Source organism: Convolutriloba macropyga, chromosome 1 (assembly GCF_964194025.1).
Source record: "Convolutriloba macropyga chromosome 1, txConMacr16.3, whole genome shotgun sequence".
In the NCBI taxonomy this organism is placed as follows: domain Eukaryota; kingdom Metazoa; phylum Xenacoelomorpha; order Acoela; family Convolutidae; genus Convolutriloba; species Convolutriloba macropyga.
Genome location: NC_134468.1, coordinates 13505607 through 13526987, shown reverse-complemented (window position 1 = coordinate 13526987; position 21381 = coordinate 13505607). Strand labels below are relative to the sequence as shown.

The following is a 21381-nucleotide window of genomic DNA, read 5'->3' as shown; positions in this document are numbered from 1 at the left end:
CCGAATCATAAACAAAGTGTCTCATTTTATTAAGAATTAGTGAAAATTTAGTACTGTCCTTGCTTTAGACGCAAACAGACAGGTTGAATGAAAACCAGGCCCAGGAATTAATTTTTAAACATCCTTTTCAAAAATTATTCCCATTTGCACAATTTTTTATAGTTGCTCAACTGCCCTAATGATCTAGACAGAATACTTATAGAAGGAAAAAGTTAGTTCTATTCTTCGACTAAAAAGTGTCGATGTAAAAATTTCGGGCCAGCACGCCCGATGTAAAAAAACTAATGGCAAATTTTTGGTTAAATGAATATAGACAAATGTTTGCAGGTGCTAGGACAATAGATCGAAAGACACCAGATCGAAAGCAAAAATAGATCGAAAATTAAATAATTCAAGTTGCGCATTGGCCAATCAGATTTAAGCACTCATTTATTATACAGCATATAACATGTTCTATTGTGATATTTTGTTTGGTTGTGATAGTTTCATATCAAATCCCACGGGCCGCTAAGGCATGGCCGTAATGTGGTAATTATATTGGAGCTCGCAAATAATGCTTAATTTCAACCAATAAGATCAGAGATTAATTTTCGATCTATTGTCCCAATTTTTCTGTTTTCGATCTGTTGTCCTTTCAATCTATTGTCCGGTCACCATGTTTGCAATAGCTCTTCCATAAGATAGGAAAATGCCTCCAATAGCTCTCCCATTACTGTTATACAGCTCCAGTGAAGAATTCCAGTGAAAAATATTCAGGCAAACAAAAACGCGGTTGGCTACGATAACGGTGAAGCTGAAAATGAATAACAAGAACAGATCTTGGAATTTATTCATCAGAAACAAACTTAGGCCAGATTGAAATACCTTTAGATTAAATTCGGTGTCAAATAGAAGTAAACTATTGCTAGAAAACCTCTTCTTGAAATAATCTGCTGCAACAATTATAACTTAGATAGGCAACTTAGATCATAAGTCCCCTAAATTAAATAGTCCATTACGTGGCCAATGTACGAAAAATCGAGTATACGTACTCGAGTTCGTCGGACTTTTTCAAGACCCATGTTTTAAGATTAGAGTTGCAAGTGTGTGTGGAGGTGAGTGACACTAGGCTAATTTAGTTGAAGGTTGCTCAAAATTATTCTTTTCCCACTGATGCAGTATCTAATTACCGGAATGAAAGAAAGCCTAATTGATGATTAATTTCAGCAATGTTCCTCTCGATACTAATTGTGGATTAAGAAGATAATAAATGGTTTTGAAATTACCCATATTTTTGTTTACAAGAACAATTAAGTCTTTGTTGATTGCTACAATTTCTACAGTATAATTCTCCTAATAACATTTGGGCAATAAAGTTATATGTTAACTGCATGCTCGCAATGGTTTCGTTTCCACAAAGCGCAGAATTATTGAAAATCGGTTTTTGGGAAATTGCGCACGTGACGTCTGCAATTTACACACAATTTACATATGATACAAATTACTTTTTTGAAAATCAGTTCATCGATTGGCCGAAACTGTCAACAAATCAGAGCCCAAATCAACTTCTATAGTCGCCCTGCCCTCCCTCTAAATTTTTTTCTGTATAACTAAATATTATCCGCATTTTGAAACCTTTGTGTTCGTGCGTTTCCTTCGCAAAGATATGTTCATAGTACGTTCATCAGAGCTTGATGTCGCTGAGGTATATTTAAATGGAGGTTAGCGTCGCTGAGGTTTACTTTTGAAATGGATCGAACATGTATTTATTTTCCGTATCGATAGTTTGATTCACGGGATTTGCAAGGGTTTTGAGGAATTGAGTTATATTTGCACTTTAGATAATTTTGAAAAGTAATACCAGTTAAAGATAATTTTGAAAAGTTAACCAGTTTGGTTTTAGAACAAAACACAGCACTATTGATGCATTGGTTCAACCAAAAGAAACAATACGCCGAAATCAGAACAAAAACATCATCAGTTTTTTTCTAGACCTCAAAAAGGCGTTTGATACAATAAATCATGACATCTTAATAAGTAAATTGGAACTGTACGTGTCTGTCTTGGTTCAAAACGTATCTTGGGAACAGAATGCAAAGAGTAGAATTAAATGGAATGAGCTCCTCTTGGAAAAGAGTAAAATGTGTTCCCCAGGGCTCAAATATTAGCGCCTCTTTTATTCATAATTTACATAAATGACTTGCCAAACGTCTGTAAAGACGTTGAAATTATTTTGTTTGCGGATGATACTAATGTTGAAGCAATTGGTTGTTCTATTAACGACGTGGCATCAGATCTTAAAAACATAAATGATTGGTTAACTGAAAACATGCTTGTTTTAAACCTTGAAAAAACCATTCAATTGAGCATTAAAACGGATAGTTTGAACCCACGCTTCGATTTAAATAACCAATATGTAAAAGTTGTACAATACATGTAAATATCTTGGCGTACGTTTGGACTCAAAACTAACTTTTAAAACTCACATTTCCCATGTGGTAAAAAAAGCTTAGCAAGCAGTGTGGAATTATTTCGAAACTCAAACACTATGTTCCCAGAAGTAAATTATTAAACTATTACAATACAAATGTAAATTCAATAATTCAATATGGCATACTTGTCTAAGGATGGTGCAGCTATTCTTCAATCTTTCCTATGTTTCGATTACAAAAGAAAGTTTTGAAAATAATACACTTCCGAAAAATGCGGGACACTTGCAATGACCTGTTTATAAACAATACAATACTATCTGTTTACGAATTGCACTTATATGAAATGCTCAAGTTTGTTCTCAAATCTCTAAATGGATATCATTATATTAAGTTTTTTAACGATATGTTTCGAAAACAAAATGAAGGTGTTAATACACGAAATAGTGCATTGAAATTGCTTAATATTCCGTTTAAAAGAAGTAAAGTTGAGAGAAACTCAGTTCAATTTAGAGGTTCTGCTCTTTATAATAAGCTTAGATTATTGGAGTGTTACCTGGTAATGTAGAAAATGTCACTAGGAACAACCTTTCTGATATTTGTCACAAATTGAAATATTCTTATATCTGTAATAATTCTGAACTTGTTGTATATGTTTATGGCAACCGCTCCAAATAATCGATCTTCCGTAATTTTGTTTTTTGTTCTGTCATGTGTATTATTGTCTTGTGTTCTGCAAAGTATATTATTGTGTTGTGCTACCATGATGAGAGGGTGATCTGAAAAGAGGAACTTGATGTCCCCGTTGATCATCCTTGCTTTATTGAATTTATACGAAAAAGCTAAATCTCTCTCTCTCTCAATACGTATTTACTAATTGCAAAAGGGGGCAATTTAAAGTGGCAGAATTTAGGTCGTTAAAATAGCTTTTGGCTTATTTTTCACCTCTCAATGTAAATTGTTTAAACTACCCAAAGAAACCTAAATCCACAAACCGCACCACCGTGTTGCACAAATCGGTCCCCTAGTGGACACGAAAAATTGTGCACGTAAAAGTGAAACGAAGCATCAAAACAGGCTTAGTTAATGGGTCTTCGATTGTGTTGCAATGCAAAATTAGATCTACTTTTATGCCCCCCCCCCCCACTTACAGATTGTTTTGTTAGACAGGACATTACTCTGTAACAAACAGCACGTGCACGGGGGGGGGGGGGGGGTAAAAGTTATGTCCTCACTAAGCTAGGGGGTCCTAAAAGTTTACCGAACACAAATGTTTTACCGAAGTGTTTTTTGTTAGAATGAACTTTCTGAAAAATTGGCTTAACTAGAATGCGTGGGTAGATTTAGTGGGAGCTCTTGTTGTCGTAGGACACACCCTATGTCCATTGTTCAAGTATATGTGATAGTGGAAATCATTCATTCCGGAAGTTTTCATCATTCGATTGTAGTACAATCGACGGGTCACAAGTTCTGTCCAAGCGGACAATATTCAACTTCTTTGGCCAAAATGTTGGCCTGTAGTGACTTGGAGCAGAGTCTACAAAAGATTAAAAGTCACAAGTAATACTATCAAATCATTGTAATTACTATTAGCTTAGAGTTGGCTTACGATAACGTCTTTCATTCGCAAGCAGAAAACAAAGAATTTAGACAACCGCACTGTCTACGAATCCATGCCATAATCTTTTTCTGAACTTGTGCAAAATTCGACTGCTCCAAGCGTCAGGAAGAGATTGATTTCACCAAAATTTTACGCCAAAAATAATATCAGCAAGTCTTAAAGTGATGAATTTTGGTCTACTTATTATTGGTGCTGTTAGTTTTTTGGTGGGTGGTAGTCTTCAGAACTTAGAGGTATCACCCAATACAATAGCTACAGTGCCTTTCGGACACGACCATATATCAGTGTATAAACATCCGGCAAGCCTGGGTCGCTACTACGCTATGCCGCTGGCGTACCTTATGAATAACAGCGCGAAAGTCAGTCAAAACTTTCTAACAGGAAGAAGCGAAATGTCTTTTGATGTTCTCCTCTGGTCAGTCGAGATTAAGGAAGCAGTTTTCAGACATGTAAGAGATCAGTTTGACTCCCAAGTTACATCGGAAGCCATTGAGCTGATTCCTATGCACAAAATCAGAGTAGTTTGAGTTCAACTATACGCAAGTTGACAAGTGACCTCAAAATAGATGATACCTGGAAAAACTGTATTCATCGTCCGGCAACTATCACCTTTCATTTTGTTTGCTCAAACTTGACTATATGCGAGCAATTAGCTGATTACATGCGCGATCACAGCGCTCAATTCGATGCGTTGGAAATTGAATTTATGATTAGTGGTCAGAACTCTTTCCGTAGAGACCTGAAAGTTTTAGCTTCCAACATCAGGTCTGGAAACTTTTTGGCAGAACTGATAAGCATGCATAAGACTTCAGCCATTCGGTATTTGAAATCAGATGACATGAATTTACTTCTTTCGGAAACAAATCAGACGATTTTCGGATCTCTCATTACAGAACGGGGGTACGTCGAAACTGGGAGTGAAGTTAAATTGAGGGAAGCGATTGAAAAAATACTGGAAAAGACGGAAGTTGAAGTGAGTGATTTTGAGGATATTCAATGGGAATCTGTATTTTGGGAACCATCACGGGCGAGACCAGACAAACTAACTAGTCTTCTAAACCAGATTATAACAATTGACGCACAAAATTCTTCCAACTTTCAAACCTCCGAGACGGGAAAAAGTGACTTGAACGAGGTCGGTTTTGAGATTGATGGTTACGATATAAACGTTCAAGAATCGAGAAATGATGTCCTGAAGTTGAACAAAAATGAATTCTTAAGCAATCTTCATGAAGTCAACGAAAACATAGAATGGACTGGTGAAAAATTTATTGTGAAGCCGATCAAATTATTCAGAATCAATTTATCTTCTTTAAACTCATCCACACAAATGAAGTTGGAAAACGTTCAAGTTGAAAATTTGAAGTCAACTTATTCGATTCCAATTCGAGTAAACAACCGCTTACCCCAACAAAACCCGACGCTAACGCATACTCTAGTTATGCAGAGACTAGTCGATAAAACGAAACTGTTACGGTCGCAGTTTTTGTCGAAACTGGACCCGATTAATGCGAAACTGAATTCGCTTCCCGGATGGCCAGAGGGTTCGTACTGTATCTTCAAAAGCGGAGATTGCCCCTCTGAATTTACTTCTCAATCTACAGCTGCGAGCGGGCTTCGAACATGGGCACCTCTTAGCACAAGCGGGGCTGGCAAATTTGGAAACTCCTCCATTTTGCAGTCATCTGAGAACAGCGTTTCTATTATTATAGAGTCATGTTGCAAGTAATGATTTTTTTAAACAAATTCAGAAACTAGTTCTTAAAATAGAAAATAAACAAGCGATTCAATAAACTATTCATGATTGTAACGTAATACTATACAGATGTAAAAATGGTCTTTATGCTGACCACACTATTTAATTTCTAAACTCCGATCTTAGGTTTCGTAAATGTAAAACCTACACATCACCACAGAACCTGATAGAAAGTTGCAAAAACAGTGATTTAGAGATGTGCGAAAAATACTTAACCAAAATAGACCCAATTGTGGTAAAACCATTCTTTGAAAATAATGTCAGTAAAACTGGAGGATATTTTCAACCTTTGTCCCCGCTTTGGTACCCAGTAGAGAATTGTCCCCTTCTGTGCTATACTTTACAATACTACTTGGCCTACAGTTTAGATTTCAGATAGCGAATATCAGTTTAAGCTCAATTGTGGACCGCTCTACACGGCCATGCCTCTCAAGCGCTGCGGGATGTAATCCGGATATCGCGGATTCTTATCCCTTTGTATTCCAATTCGGCTAATTGCCATGGGATGGCGTATTTTATTTCATTCAGTTTCGAATACGTGGAAAGTTATTCGTCGATTCTGATTGGTTAATCAATTTCTCCCTTAAATTCTATTCAAGAATAGCCCCCGTTTTGCAAAAGGAGGAATTGTTGCAAAGATCTGTCCGGATTTGAAAGGAGAGCCGACGTTAGGATGCTCCGAAACCTGACCTGATCCAAAAAAACAGAAAACAGTGAATTGTTATTTAGTTAGTTCCATATCAAATCCCATGAGCCGCTGAGGCATGACCGTGCCCCGCAATGATTACAGCATAATTAACCGTTTCATCGCTTCAGATTTTTTTGTCTGGTATATAAAAATTCATTTCTATAATACTGGTTTATAATTGCTTGCAAACTTTCTGGTCTCATTTTATGAGTTAAATTTAATTGGCTTAGCAGATCAATCATTAATTATAGTAAAATTTTCCGCTTTTTTTTAAATTTTGGCTCTTTTTGAAGTCACCGGGGGTTTATAATTACATTAAATTTACAAAAGAATCATTCAAAGCTTTGTCCATCAGATCAGCTAACAATTTGTGAATTCAAAAACCACTGTCCATTATGCGACCCAATCTCTCGCTTAGAAATAATACAGTAAGTAAAATTTGCAGTACATATTTGCCATGAATTAACGCAGGGTATGAATTTTACTTACATTTGAGAGCAAATACAACTCAAGAGTTGATGCCCAATTAGCAGTTTCGGTCAATTATACACCTAAAGCACGAGGTTGTTCTAGACCAAATTCCCATAGTTGTTTCTAAATCAAATCAACCAACACAATTTAAACATTGCACTCATTTTCTTAGATCTTCTACCAGAAAAAAATCCACCATTGTAGTTACAAATTAAATAAACAATTTTTGGATCTTTTCCGATAGTGCCGTATAATACAGATTAAAAAACATTTCGACGTACTAAAAAAGCTATGTAAAAAAGGTTCAGCGATAAATCAATAAGGCTTAATAAAGTTCACTCCCAGAAGCCTTTTTAGGGACCTTCATTAAATATATGACTTCTTCCGATCATACTAATTCAAATTAAGTCTTAAAGCGCAAAAGTCATTTTAATAAGTGAGGTAAGTCACGTATGATCACAATCTAATCGCGCAAATGACCTAAACACTTTTGCTAGAGAGAGAGAGAGAGAGAGAGAGAAATGACGTCACGTGCGCAAAAGCCGTTAGTGAGAGGGAAAATTCATTCAGAAAAATGAATTTCAGGTTTGACGTGTGAACAAAAAAGATGTTAAACAAAAAAGAGCGTCAGCCGGCGAAACAAAAAACATAGCAGGACAAGTCCTGAAAGACCGTCCAAAGAATTGAAGGAAAAACTGGGAACTAACGTACCTGCCCAGCGGACCGATTGCACAGTGCCAGACAAAAAGAAAAACAATCTCAAACGTTGAGAACCTAATAAACAAAAACAATCATGTGCGAAAACACGTGAAGCTTTTACCCTGATCGCCGCATTCGATTCATTTAAATATACCCATTAACCCACGCGCAAGCCTTGAATGAAGTTTCCTGGCCAAAAAAGATTTAACAAAAAGATAATTATGACAAAAACTTTTAAATTGGCAATATTAAACGGTTTTTGTGTCTCAGAAATCTACCCAGTATCCCATCTGCAAGACCTAAACAGGTTTTATTGGCCCATAACTTTTATTGCAAATTTTAACCAAATGTTGCTGAAATTTGTGACCTTAATTTCCTCATAACCACTTCATTGACCCCATAGGCTATCTAATAACCCGAATTCAAGCCTCTAAATATTTAATTGGCTAATAAGGATCAATAAAATAGGAACATATCTTTTTTTTTACAATCCAAAGAAGTGAATGAAAAATTTAGATCAACTGTATCTGACTAGCAAACCAATTGTACATTCCAGCTAAGCAGACAAGTCCGACGAACTGGAAATATGCTCATTGCTAATTTCCCCGAAATGTTTCCATTGAAGCCCAAATTTGATCTATTTGAATCTACTCATTAATCCACTCAAAACCCTTAAAAGGTGTTCATGGCAACTAAAGATCTCGCAAGAAAGTACAAAACAATTTAACAGAATAGCAGATTTTATCGAAAGTTTCTCAATTTCGCAATTTCAAAATGTTCAAAACCATTTTTTGTCTCTCGAAATTGCCCAGTAATCCTTCTACGAGACCTACCAAAAATTTCACGGGCCCTTAAAGATCGATGAGCTCAGAAAACAACGAAAAGTTTCACAAAAATGAACAAAATCATGCCAAATATCCCGTGTTCACACAAAACTTAAAACCTGGATAACTCATCGAGTAATACGAAATCAAAAAAATCTTTTTGATTTTGAATTCTACGCTGGACGAGTTTTTTTAATGATACTACACTCACATTTCTCTACGACGAGTATATGGAACAGCCAAAATTGGCTGAACAAAAAAACCATTATAGTTCACCCCCTTCACTTACAGTAAGCAAGAAAATTTATTACCAGCTTATTGTTAAGTTTGTCTGATAGATAAATCACTCAATTGCAAAATTTATTTAGAAATTTACTAAAGCTAGCTATGGGCTTCTATTGAAACTCAATGCACAAAGATCTTACAAAAAAAGAGCACCAATGCTATAATCTCTAACCTAACGTTACCAAAATAACATCAAAATGGGAACATGTGAACCATTAGAATGGTCGAAACATCAGATCGAGAAACATCAGAACGAGAAACATCAGAACGAGAGACATCAGAACGAGAAACATCAGAACGAGAAACATCAGAACGAGAAACATCAGAACGAGAAACATCAGAACGAGAGAAAACAAAAAAGTAGCCCAATAAAACACAAAAATATAGTATTTCGCAATAACAAAGAAAAAGCAGACAGTTGTTCATGTCAGGGGGTGGGTAGGCGCTAGATGTAGGGTGGGGGGTTTGTGGGGGATAGGCAGGTGAGGGTGTAAGTGTAGGTGGGGGGGGGGGGGGTGACTGATATATGATCAAAAATCTCAGAATGACCTTTTCACCTTGAATATTACCAACAGTTCCCAATAACTTTGAACTACAAACCAAGCTACTGTGAAAGTCCAATGTTCGAAAACAGAAGTCAACAATGAAAAACGGAGGTAAATGTTCGAAAAGAAAGAAGTCAGAATTCAAGTCATGAACAAACTTGCTCTAGCTAAAAAAAACATATATACTCCTCTTCGAGTCGTAAAAAACCACGAACACAATGTAGCCACGTTCAGCTTTAAAAGTACTATTATAAAATCTGCAGACAAAACTTGAGCGCAATTAATCTACTCTGGTCCCGATTGCTCTGGACTTACGCAATTATATAGCTGGTTAGATTTTTTGGTGATTAATTTTTTCAGTGACTTGAAATGAGTAGAAAAAAGTCCTAAATAGCGCTTCAGACTCCCTCGGAAGCTGACGCAGTATTCCTTTGCTAAGTTATGCAACTGTCATAATCGCAACGATAGTTGATTAAATCATTTCCTTGTTACTGTCAAAACTTTTCCATAAAAATTGCCAAATATCATACAAATGGGATTTCAGGATGAAATCGAAAGACGATGTTATTTTACATTTAATGTACAACTAATGTTACATTTAAAATTGCTTGCCATTGATTATACTTACTTTCGAACGCAACTTTCTCCACTCTAAAGACAAGATGTACTCAACGTTCAATTGAAGGAAGAAATGGGAACAAAATCCAATCAAAACTGAATATTCGATGTCGCCGAGTTTTATCATCAGATAGAAAACGGTGGCTTGCAGTTTCTACAAGACAAAAACAAAAATGAGTTTCAGTTTCATTATCTTCGGAAAGGATGTGAGAAGACAACAGTTCCGTTCAAACAAGCTGATGCAACAGTTGGTTGAGTAGGCGAGAACTTTGAAACGACGACAGGCTTCTTGTGTGCGAACACGGACCTCAGTTCAAACAGTTCAAAAGGCAGAGTACTCGAGGGAGACGTAGGGAGGTCCAGCATCTCTCCCATTGAGGGCGTGAAACCTGAACAAAATCGTGATTATAACTTGGTTTAAGACTGCTTTTACTCATCTAATATAAGTGTATCAACTTTTTTGGTAGGTCACAAAGGTAACTTTTATGTTTCTGCAGAAGATCCCCGAAAATCACTATTAATAATACATTATAGATCAGAAAAGTGGCGAAATGTTCAATTTGAGCATAGGCTAATGAGGATTACGCCAAGATATGACCATTACGCAATTTTCATCATCTTCAAATGTCAAAGTCTTGCAGGTTTTAAAGGAAAACCATTAACTGAACAGATAACAGCATCAGACAAAAGTTTACAACAGAACAGTTCAAATTCACCAAGAGCAGCTTCTGATATGGCTTCGTCAAAGTTCACATTTTTTCAAATGGTCACGTTGGCTATTACATCCCATTACAAACCCATGAGTCGAAAACCGAATCCAAAAGGAGAGCACAACAGTCTCCCACCAGTGCCGTCTCCTCTTGTGCCGAAAGTGGGACTGAAATCCAGTTCTTTTATATACGTAGGCCCATTGCTAGTCTCCTCCGTGTAGTAGATAAGACGCCTCTGGCTAGAATAGTTGCCCCTCACTTGCATCAGTCCAGATGGCCAGGAGTTCTCATTGTCATCATTGCTAGGGATGTTTCCATGGCATTGGACAATATCATCATTTGAAGGCTTATTGGCCAAATCGATAACGCACGTGAGCTGAAAAACACATTAACCACGAGAGGAGGGAATATGACTAAGCATATATATTAATAAATGTTCAAAAATAAGCGATGAACAAGATTAAAAAATTGAACCCAAGTTATTATTTTGAAAAGATATTAATTTTCAAACATATAAAGAAATATGCCGCAATATGATTTAGCAAATTTCATTAATGCATTGAAGTTGAGAAAGTAGAACGAGCAGATAGAGCAAGATTCAATTTTACTGCGCGGATAAACTAAGTTAAAAATCTATTTCAACGACATCTAAACCGGCACTCACTTTTCGTTTACATTTTCAGCATAAGGCAGAAAATCTTTGTGCGGCTTTATAAGTGATAGTAATTTAAATGTTGCATAATGTACACAACAAACGGCGCGTATGCTAATTGTTAGCTAATTAACCGCTAATTGTCGTATCATACAGAGCTGTTTAAAAAACAATGAAAATTGAAAAAAAAATGACATAAAACATAACCGACTAAAGTCGGGCGAACTGCTCTCAAACAACTGCCAAGCGGTTAGCTGTATAAGTAGTTACATACGGTCTAGGGAGGCCAGAACTGATGTAATTGCTACTAACTTCGTTTGAGAGCAATTAAAAATGAGATCTGATTAAGTTCTATGAATCAACAAAATTTTCTGGGAGCAGTCAATCCTAGCCTTCTATTTTGATAGGGAAACAAAACAAGGCGGCTCGGTAATGTGCGATTGCACATAAGGTTCCGACCCCGCTCATCCGCAATTTTGGCATAATTATCTACCAAATGAGGAACAGATGAAAACACCAAAAAATTCAAGTATTCTTCAAAAAAAAATGTATGAACGTATTAACGAAAAGATAGCCTCCAAAGCAAATAACTCAATGGAGTAAAAAATGATGCATTAGATTGATGAGATATGCCGATATTAAGAAAGCGAGCGAAGACGAACGGCAAAATCAATTAACAACAACAAACGTTAATTACATCAAAAAATTTATGTCCCTTTTAAAAAACAAAGCTTAATAAAGTCAAAATAGCGTCAGATACAACTGAAAATAAACGAAATAACTTGTAACTCACCAGAAAAAATGGTTATTCACCAGTTCACAATAAAACTTGGTAACAATTAGACAAAAAAGAACAAACTTTAAAGTTAGAAAATTCGCTGAAAAACAATTAATTTCAAAGTAATAAAAACCATTAGGAATCAACTAAAATATCCCATAGGTTTACCATTGCCAATGCTTCTATAGAAGGGAATTAAGGACTCTGGGTATTCAATTTTTTTTGCAGTTACAAGAAGAACAACAAATAGACAACAAACTAAAAATCAATTAAAACTTGCCAGAAAATGCTTTGGAAACCGTAAAGCCATACTTTGGACCCAAAATATGTTCGATTGCACTTTCATCGAACACCCATTATGTATTATGTGGCCGCTCATTAATGAAAAAAAGCAACAATTACACAAAAATTTTTAAAAAATGCAAAATTATGTAATTCTTGTTTTTTTTTTTCGAAAAAAATTTATTTCCAAAGACATAAAAGCCATTAATTACAAAATGAAAAATTTGAATAGGTTCGTCCATTCTTCCAAAGGAAGCCCTTGAGACCTGCAATTATCTAGAATATGTCTTACGTCTACAAAAAGAATGTCAAATATGACAAAAAGTTCATTTACTTTTTTTGTGAAAAACCCGTGTGGAAGCCAGTGAAGTCATAACGAATTCTCTTAAAACATTAGAATTTGTGACACCAAACCGTATTGACACCTTGCCTTGACAAACATAATGTCATCTTTAACCTTTAACTAACGAGACCAGATAACAAACAGACAATAAAAGGAACAAAAATGCGAAGTTGAAATGTTTTTGTTTTCATTTTGGAAAACAATTGTTTTCAAAGTCATGAAAGCCATTATCCATCTTCTAATATCAAAACATCGGCTAATCTACTCTTCCAGGAAACGCCAATCAAACAAACCGTGTCATTGTACAGGAAATTAAATAAGATTAAAAAGACAAAGTAAAAACGACAGTTAAAGACAAAATTAAAAAATTCAATTAAATTCTTCGAGAGAGTACCATCGAAGCGGTAATGAACCACAATCTATATCGTTAAGGATTTAAAAATTAGCAATTGGGCGTTATATTGAACGCGAAAAAATTGATATATGAACTGACAATAACGTGATAATTTGGCAAAACTAGAAAACATGAAAAATGGGCATATACTAAAAATCAAAAAAAAAAATTGTGAAATCTAGTAGTATCAAAGCCAGAACACCATAACTTAAGGCGTAAAACCGCAATAAATACTGAGATTGAATTCAGCAGAAAGAAGGAGCACTCTTTGATTCCTGACACTAAGCGACAAGTTGACCAAATTAAGAGAAAAATGGAGGCAAAGTTCAATAAGCCATTTTTTATTTAAAAATCAAATATTTTAAAAGTCAAAACGACCATAAGCTTTCAAGCAATCAACTAGATAAATAATTTTGAGCTAATTAGGAAGCCAATAGGACCTTTCACGAAAGAGCTTTCATCTGAAATGCTCTGTTATTTAATTAATATAAAAAGATCGAATTTTTTTTATAAAAAACCGACTGACGACAATCTGAATTATTTTTGGATTGTAACGGTCCAAGATTGGTACAGAACTAGTCCTGCTATTGCTGATTGTCCATTAGTAATACTTCATTTTTGGAATGTCATTGATATAGATTTTTTGTTAGTAAAAAAATCAAAAATATGCTGCGTTTTTGATAATCAACGAATAAAGTTAGCAAAAAACGGCAAAGTTTTATTTACAGAGCACTCTCAACGGAAGTTGAAGTGGAATTAGCCCATTTTTCAGTCTACAGAGATTGTGTTGGTTGTGTTTGGGTGTGCACTTCCTGCAAATTTAATTAGAGTGGACTAAAGAAACTTATTTCGCGCTATTTTTGATGAAAAAGTCTGAATTTTGTGAAATATGTAGCCGGAATTTGTGACCAAAAAAAAAAATTCAATGAAAATAGCCGACAATATTTTTTGTCTTTAAACGTAAAATCAACAACATTTTCTTGACAAATTTTATTAAATTTTATCCAAAATTAGCGAAATTTTAGTCAAAAGTTCCGAAAAAGGTGAATGAAATCAACGGAATTCACTCTATTTTCTCAAAAGTTTAAACCTCGATATCTCCCTCCGGTCAAAAACGAAAATCAAAAAATCTTTTTAATTCCATATTCTACGCTGGACAAGCTTTCTGACGATACCAGTCTCAACTCTCTACGATGAATATATCGATCGGCCAAAATTGACTGAACAAAAAAAACCCATTTGAGTATATAGTTCCTCTCCCCCTCAAGAGGGGTCGGAACAATGAGAAGAGAGAAAATTTCATCGACAATACTTTTTGAAATGCCAAATAGTATGCACAGAACGAGAAGAATACATCTACTGAATTAAATTAAAGGACGTTTGAGAATAGTTTGTACCACGAAAAATTGATCAGATACCATTTAACAAGACGATTCGCGCTGCTCTGCGTAGCACCGAATGTTCCAACATACCTCTCAAGGTTGCAGAGAAACCATTGGTAGGATCCGAAAGCAACTTATATGCATTAGAGAAAATTACTCCTAGTGTTCGAACCAAAAAATATACCGTCTTATTTCGGCAGACAAATACGAAAACTCTTTAACCAATTCTAGAAATATAAGCATAGTACAATTTCAAAGACACAAACACAAAAAAACATACAAACACACGCACACACACCACACAAACACCGTTGCACAAATACACAGCCGAACATAAAAAAAATGGGCAATTGGGGAATACTCAAGGTTCCTCACTGTTCATACAGGTCTTCCCTGTTTTCATAAAAAAAACCAGGCGCGGACTTTTCACGGCAATTGTATCAGTAACTCTAATTCTGACAAATATTTTGAGATGTTCTTTTGTTTTTCGAATTTTTGAGCGTAAAGGGACAATTAATTTTTAAAAACCTTGCAGATGCTTCATCATCGCGACTTAAAAACCCAGTTTTTTCTTTTGGACTTATGTTGGACCAATTAGTAGCAAAAGAGCAACTTTTCTAATTTTGACATGATTGACATTTTCTCACTACCTTTATTTGTGTCCAAAATTTAAGGGAAATCTCTCTCTCTCTCTCTCTCTCTCTTTCTCTATCACTCACTCACTCACTCTCTCTCTCTTCTCTCTCGCAGACTGACTCTCTTTCTCTCTTACACACACATACCACCTACATTGGAAACACGAGGACACTTACAAACACGAACAAAAGCCGGAACGCAAATACAAACAACACCAAATATATTAAAACGTTCTTTTTGGCATCTGATCTTTACTCGGGCTTCCTCGCCGTTCACTTATGACTCGAATGTTCTTTATGTAAGAAGCAATGAGGAGCTCCTGAGACAACTGTACCGGTTATAGTAAAATTGGATTCAAAACCTGGAAAAAATTCCGTAATTTGTTATTTTCGATTGTTTCATGAGCATAATGGGAAAATAAAATTTTGAAAATCTTTCATAAGCGTTATCAGTAATATTTAAAAACACAGTTTTGCCATTGGATATATTAAAAGCCGCAATTCGCAGCAAATATTAGCTAATGGTTATTCTTCATGATTTCTGACAGTTTTTACACTCTGCGCCTTTATTTGTGTCTAACATTTAGATGAACTCTCTCTCACACACTGCCTCTCTTCTAATCCATATATACACCGACACAAGCACGCACGCGCACAAATAAATACAAACCTCGCCACCCAGAAAAACCATTCAAATATTATTTTTGGCATCTGATCTTTCCTCAAGGTTCGTCACTTTTCATCTATGTCCTCATTGCTTTATCTGGAGTACTAGGTGTCAACTTCTTATGGCAATTTTATCCGTAATAGTAAAAGATACTGAGATCTGAAATGAACATTATTCGAAATACTATGTCATTTTTGACGTTTCATGAGCATAATTTTCCTATTGGCTTTCTTAAACCTCACATATGTGTTAAAAGCTAGATTGGATAAACCCAATTCTGATCTTGCATATATTAAATACAATTTTTGGAATTTTTGCTAACTTAACTAATTTCTATAACTATTTAAAATTGGTGAAAATTTTTGCATTCTACCTGATGTTGTGACTAACATGAAAATTAAGATTGAAAGCTGTTCTTAAAGTCTCTGATTTAGTAGCGTTGAGAAACATTGCTTATTAGGAATTTCCACATTTTGGCCCTTTCACTGTTTTAAGTAGGTAAGTACTTTTAGAAATGAGAATTTACAAATTTTTATAAAAGAACAAGTTTTTTTTTAAAATCTTTGTTTATCACATAAGGAAATTTACAATCGAGAAAAAGTTTAGTTTTTCAATTTATAGAAACGCCCTGAGACTGGAAAAGAGCAGTTGGAGAAATTTCAGACAGAGAAGTGAAAAACAAATTTCTCACTTTCAAGAAAATTGTGAACATGTGTATTGCATTTTTCAACCTGGCAACCCATAAACTCTCTAACACGCAACTTTATCTGTATTTCATTATACTACAGGATATTAAATGGAACTATCCGCCCTGACATAAATAAAACAAATAAATAAATCGGAAAAATTGTCCTTTTTAAATAATGAAATTGGTTTTGAGATTCATTCGCAGAAAGCGGTTTTTTACATCTCCAAGGTTTTGAAACTGATCAAATGCTTAGTGCTGATGACATTGCGGCTTTTAATTGTACATTTTCAAAGTTGATTTTTGCTATTTTGAGAGAAATTGTTCGTACAATAGTTTTTAACCAGCAGAAAACAGTGTCGGATAGAACTTTTTTTGAATGTTTTTTTTTGAAAGTTTTGGCAATACAGTTTAAATTGTTAATTTTAAGGCTAGAAAATTACTGCAAAATTTCCATTTAACACCTATAAATTTACTACAAAATATTCTGTTTGTTTCTTTTAAATTTCAGCGCGATCTGTAACCCTCCACCCCGCCCCCGAGCGATAAAAACAAGATCCTAAGAGCTACCAAAAAATAGTGTCTTTCTTTTCTCTATACGATACGTAAAGAAAAAGCTACCCTTGCATATATATATATATATATATATATATATATATATATTCCCCTACTTTGAAAAATGTTGCAACAAAAAAATAGAACCTGGTCTTTCTTAGTTTTCAAATATGTGCCTCTTGCCATACAATTCGTTAACAAAAAGCAGACAAAATGTCGGCCTCGGAAATGTATTCCCTGATTTCAAAAGGATGTTGAAGGATTAAGACAAAACAATCGGATCATACAATAAACTAAGTTTCTCACCAAATGTAATAATCATTAGTTATAAATAACAAAATAATTTTTCTCGCAATAAGTAACGCACAGCATTGACTCTCAAGAAACTTATGAACATGAGTATTACATTTTTCAACCTGGCAACCCATAAACTCTCTACCTCGAAACTATCTGCATTTCAATATACTACAGGATATTAGATCGAACTATCCACTCTGACATAAATAAAACAAAAAAAAAGATCGGAAAAATTGTCCTTTTTAAATAATGAAATTGGTTTTGAGGTTCATTCCCAGAAAGCGGTTTTTTACATCTCCAAGGTTTTGAAACTGATCAAATGCTTAGTCCTGATGACATTGCGGCTTTTAATTGTACATTTTCAAAGTTGATTTTTGCTATTTTGAGAGAAATTGTTCGTACAATAGTTTTTAACCAGCAGAAAACAGTGTCGGATAGAACTTTTTTTGAATGTTTTTTTTTGAAAGTTTTGGCAATACAGTATAAATTGTTAATTTTAAGGCTAAAAAATTACTGCAAAATCTCCATTTAACACCTCTAAATTTACTACAAAATATTCGGTTTATTTATCTTACATTTCACCGCGATCTGTAACCCTCCACCATGCCCCCGAGCGATCAAAACAAGATCCTATGAGCTACCAAAAATTGTGTCTTTCTTTTCACTATACGATACGTAAAGAAAAAGCCGCCCTTGCATATATATATATATATATATATATATATATTCCCCTACTTTGAAAAATGTTGGAACAATAAAATAGAACCCGGTCTTTGTTAGTTTTCAAATATGTGCCTTTTGCCATACAATGCGTTAACAAAAAAGAGAGAAAATGTCGGGCTCGAAAATGTATTCCCTGATTTCGAAAGGATGTTGAAGGATTAAGACAAAACAATCGGATCATACAATAAACTAAGTTTCTCGTCAAATGTAATAATCATTAGTTATAAGTAACAAAATAATTTTTCTCGCAATAAGTAACGCACAGCATTGACTCTCAAGAAACTTATGAACATGAGTATTACATTTTTCAACCTGGCAACCCATAAACTCTCTACCTCGAAACTATCTGTATTTCAATATACTACAGGATATTAGATCGAACTATCCACTCTGACATAAATAAAACAAAAAAATAGATCGGAAAAATTGTCCTTTTTAAATAATGAAATTGGTTTTGAGGTTCATTCCCAGAAAGCGGTTTTTTACATCTCCAAGGTTTTGAAACTGATCAAATGCTTAGTCCTGATGACATTGCGGCTTTTAATTGTACATTTTCAAAGTTGATTTTTGCTATTTTGAGAGATATTGTTCGTACAATAGTTTTTAACCAGCAGAAAACAGTGTCGGATAGAACTTTTTTTGAATGTTTTTTTTTGAAAGTTTTGGTAATACAGTATAAATTGTTAATTTTAAGGCTAAAAAATTACTGCAAAATCTCCATTTAACACCTCTAAATTTACTACAAAATATTCGGTTTATTTATCTTACATTTCACCGCGATCTGTAACCCTCCACCATGCCCCCGAGCGATCAAAACAAGATCCTATGAGCTACCAAAAAATGGTGTCTTTCTTTTCACTATACGATACGTAAAGAAAAGGCCGCCCTTGCATATATATATATATATATATATATATATATATATATATATATATATGTATATATTCCCCTACTTTGAAAAATGTTTGAACAATAAAATAGAACCCGGTCTTTGTTAGTTTTCAAATATGTGCCTTTTGCCATACAATGCGTTAACAAAAAAGAGAGAAAATGTCGGCCTCGAAAATGTATTCCCTGATTTCGAAAGGATGTTGAAGGATTAAGACAAAACAATCGGATCATACAATAAACTAAGTTTCTCACCAAATGTAATAATCATTAGTTATAAGTAACAAAATAATTTTTCTCGCAATAAGTAACGCACAGCATTGACTCTCAAGAAACTTATGAACATGAGTATTACATTTTTCAACCTGGCAACCCATAAACTCTCTACCTCGAAACTATCTGTATTTCAATATACTACAGGATATTAGATCGAACTATCCACTCTGACATAAATAAAACAAAAAAATAGATCGGAAAAATTGTCCTTTTTAAATAATGAAATTGGTTTTGAGGTTCATTCCCAGAAAGCGGTTTTTTACATCTCCAAGGTTTTGAAACTGATCAAATGCTTAGTCCTGATGACATTGCGGCTTTTAATTGTACATTTACAAAGTTGATTTTTGCTATTTTGAGAGAAATTGTTCGTACAATAGTTTTTAACCAGCAGAAAACAGTGTCGGATAGAACTTTTTTTGAATGTTTTTTTTTGAAAGTTTTGGTAATACAGTATAAATTGTTAATTTTAAGGCTAAAAAATTACTGCAGAATCTCCATTTAACACCTCTAAATTTACTACAAAATATTCGGTTTATTTATCTTACATTTCACCGCGATCTGTAACCCTCCACCATGCCCCCGAGCGATCAAAACAAGATCCTATGAGCTACCAAAAAATGGTGTCTTTCTTTTCACTATACGATACGTAAAGAAAAAGCCGCCCTTGCATATATATATATATATATATATATATATATTCCCCTACTTTGAAAAATGTTGGAACAATAAAATAGAACCCGGTCTTTGTTAGTTTTCAAATATGTGCCTTTTGCCATACAATGCGTTAACAAAAAAGAGAGAAAATGTCGGCCTCGAAAATGTATTCCCTGATTTCGAAAGGATGTTGAAGGATTAAGACAAAACAATCGGATCATACAATAAACTAAGTTTCTCACCAAATGTAATAATCATTAGTTATAAGTAACAAAATAATTTTTCTCGCAATAAGTAACGCACAGCATTGACTCTCAAGAAACTTATGAACATGAGTATTACATTTTTCAACCTGGCAACCCATAAACTCTCTACCTCGAAACTATCTGTATTTCAATATACTACAGGATATTAGATCGAACTATCCACTCTGACATAAATAAAACAAAAAAATAGATCGGAAAAATTGTCCTTTTTAAATAATGAAATTGGTTTTGAGGTTCATTCCCAGAAAGCGGTTTTTTACATCTCCAAGGTTTTGAAACTGATCAAATGCTTAGTCCTGATGACATTGCGGCTTTTAATTGTACATTTTCAAAGTTGATTTTTGCTATTTTGAGAGAAATTGTTCGTACAATAGTTTTTAACCAGCAGAAAACAGTGTCGGATAGAACTTTTTTTGAATGTTTTTTTTTGAAAGTTTTGGTAATACAGTATAAATTGTTAATTTTAAGGCTAAAAAATTACTGCAAAATCTCCATTTAACACCTCTAAATTTACTACAAAATATTCGGTTTATTTATCTTACATTTCACCGCGATCTGTAACCCTCCACCATGCCCCCGAGCGATCAAAACAAGATCCTATGAGCTACCAAAAAATGGTGTCTTTCTTTTCACTATACGATACGTAAAGAAAAAGCCGCCCTTGCATATATATATATATATATATATATATATTCCCCTACTTTGAAAAATGTTGGAACAATAAAATAGAACCCGGTCTTTGTTAGTTTTCAAATATGTGCCTTTTGCCATACAATGCGTTAACAAAAAAGAGAGAAAATGTCGGCCTCGAAAATGTATTCCCTGATTTCGAAAGGATGTTGAAGGATTAAGACAAAACAATCGGATCATACAATAAACTAAGTTTCCCACCAAATGTAATATTCATTAGTTATAAGTAACAGAATAATTTTTCTCGCAATAAGTAACGCACAGCATTGACTCTCAAGAAACTTATGAACATGAGTATTACATTTTTCAACCTGGCAACCCATAAACTCTCTACCTCAAAACTATCTGTATTTCATTATACTGCAAGATATTAGATCGAACTATCCACTCTGACATAAAACAAATAAATAGATCGGAAAAATTGTCCTTTTTAAATAATGAAATTGGTTTTGAGGTTCATTCCCAGAAAGCGGTTTTTACGTCTCCAAGGTTTTGAAACTGATCAAATAGTTAGTTCTGATGACATTGCGGCTTTTAATTGAACATTTTCAAAATTGATTTTTGCTATTTTGAGAGAAATGGTTCGTAC

At 34.4% G+C, this 21381-nt stretch overlaps 2 protein-coding genes across 3 annotated transcripts in view; both read right to left on the bottom strand.

Annotated features, from left to right (window-relative positions):
• LOC142335302 (putative protein-lysine deacylase ABHD14B) overlaps positions 1-21381 on the bottom strand; it is a 568842-nt gene that overhangs the window by 499983 nt on the left and 47478 nt on the right. The window lies entirely within an intron of this gene.
• LOC142335294 (DDB1- and CUL4-associated factor 10-like) overlaps positions 9961-21381 on the bottom strand; it is a 65767-nt gene continuing 54346 nt past the window's right edge. Inside the window, exons 6-7 of the mRNA XM_075383737.1 lie at positions 10713-11001; positions 9961-10304 (exon numbers count right to left, since the gene is read on the bottom strand). Coding sequence (XP_075239852.1) covers positions 10105-10304; positions 10713-11001 — 489 coding nt within the window. The 3' untranslated portion in view covers positions 9961-10104. The remainder of the gene's footprint in view (positions 10305-10712; positions 11002-21381) is intronic.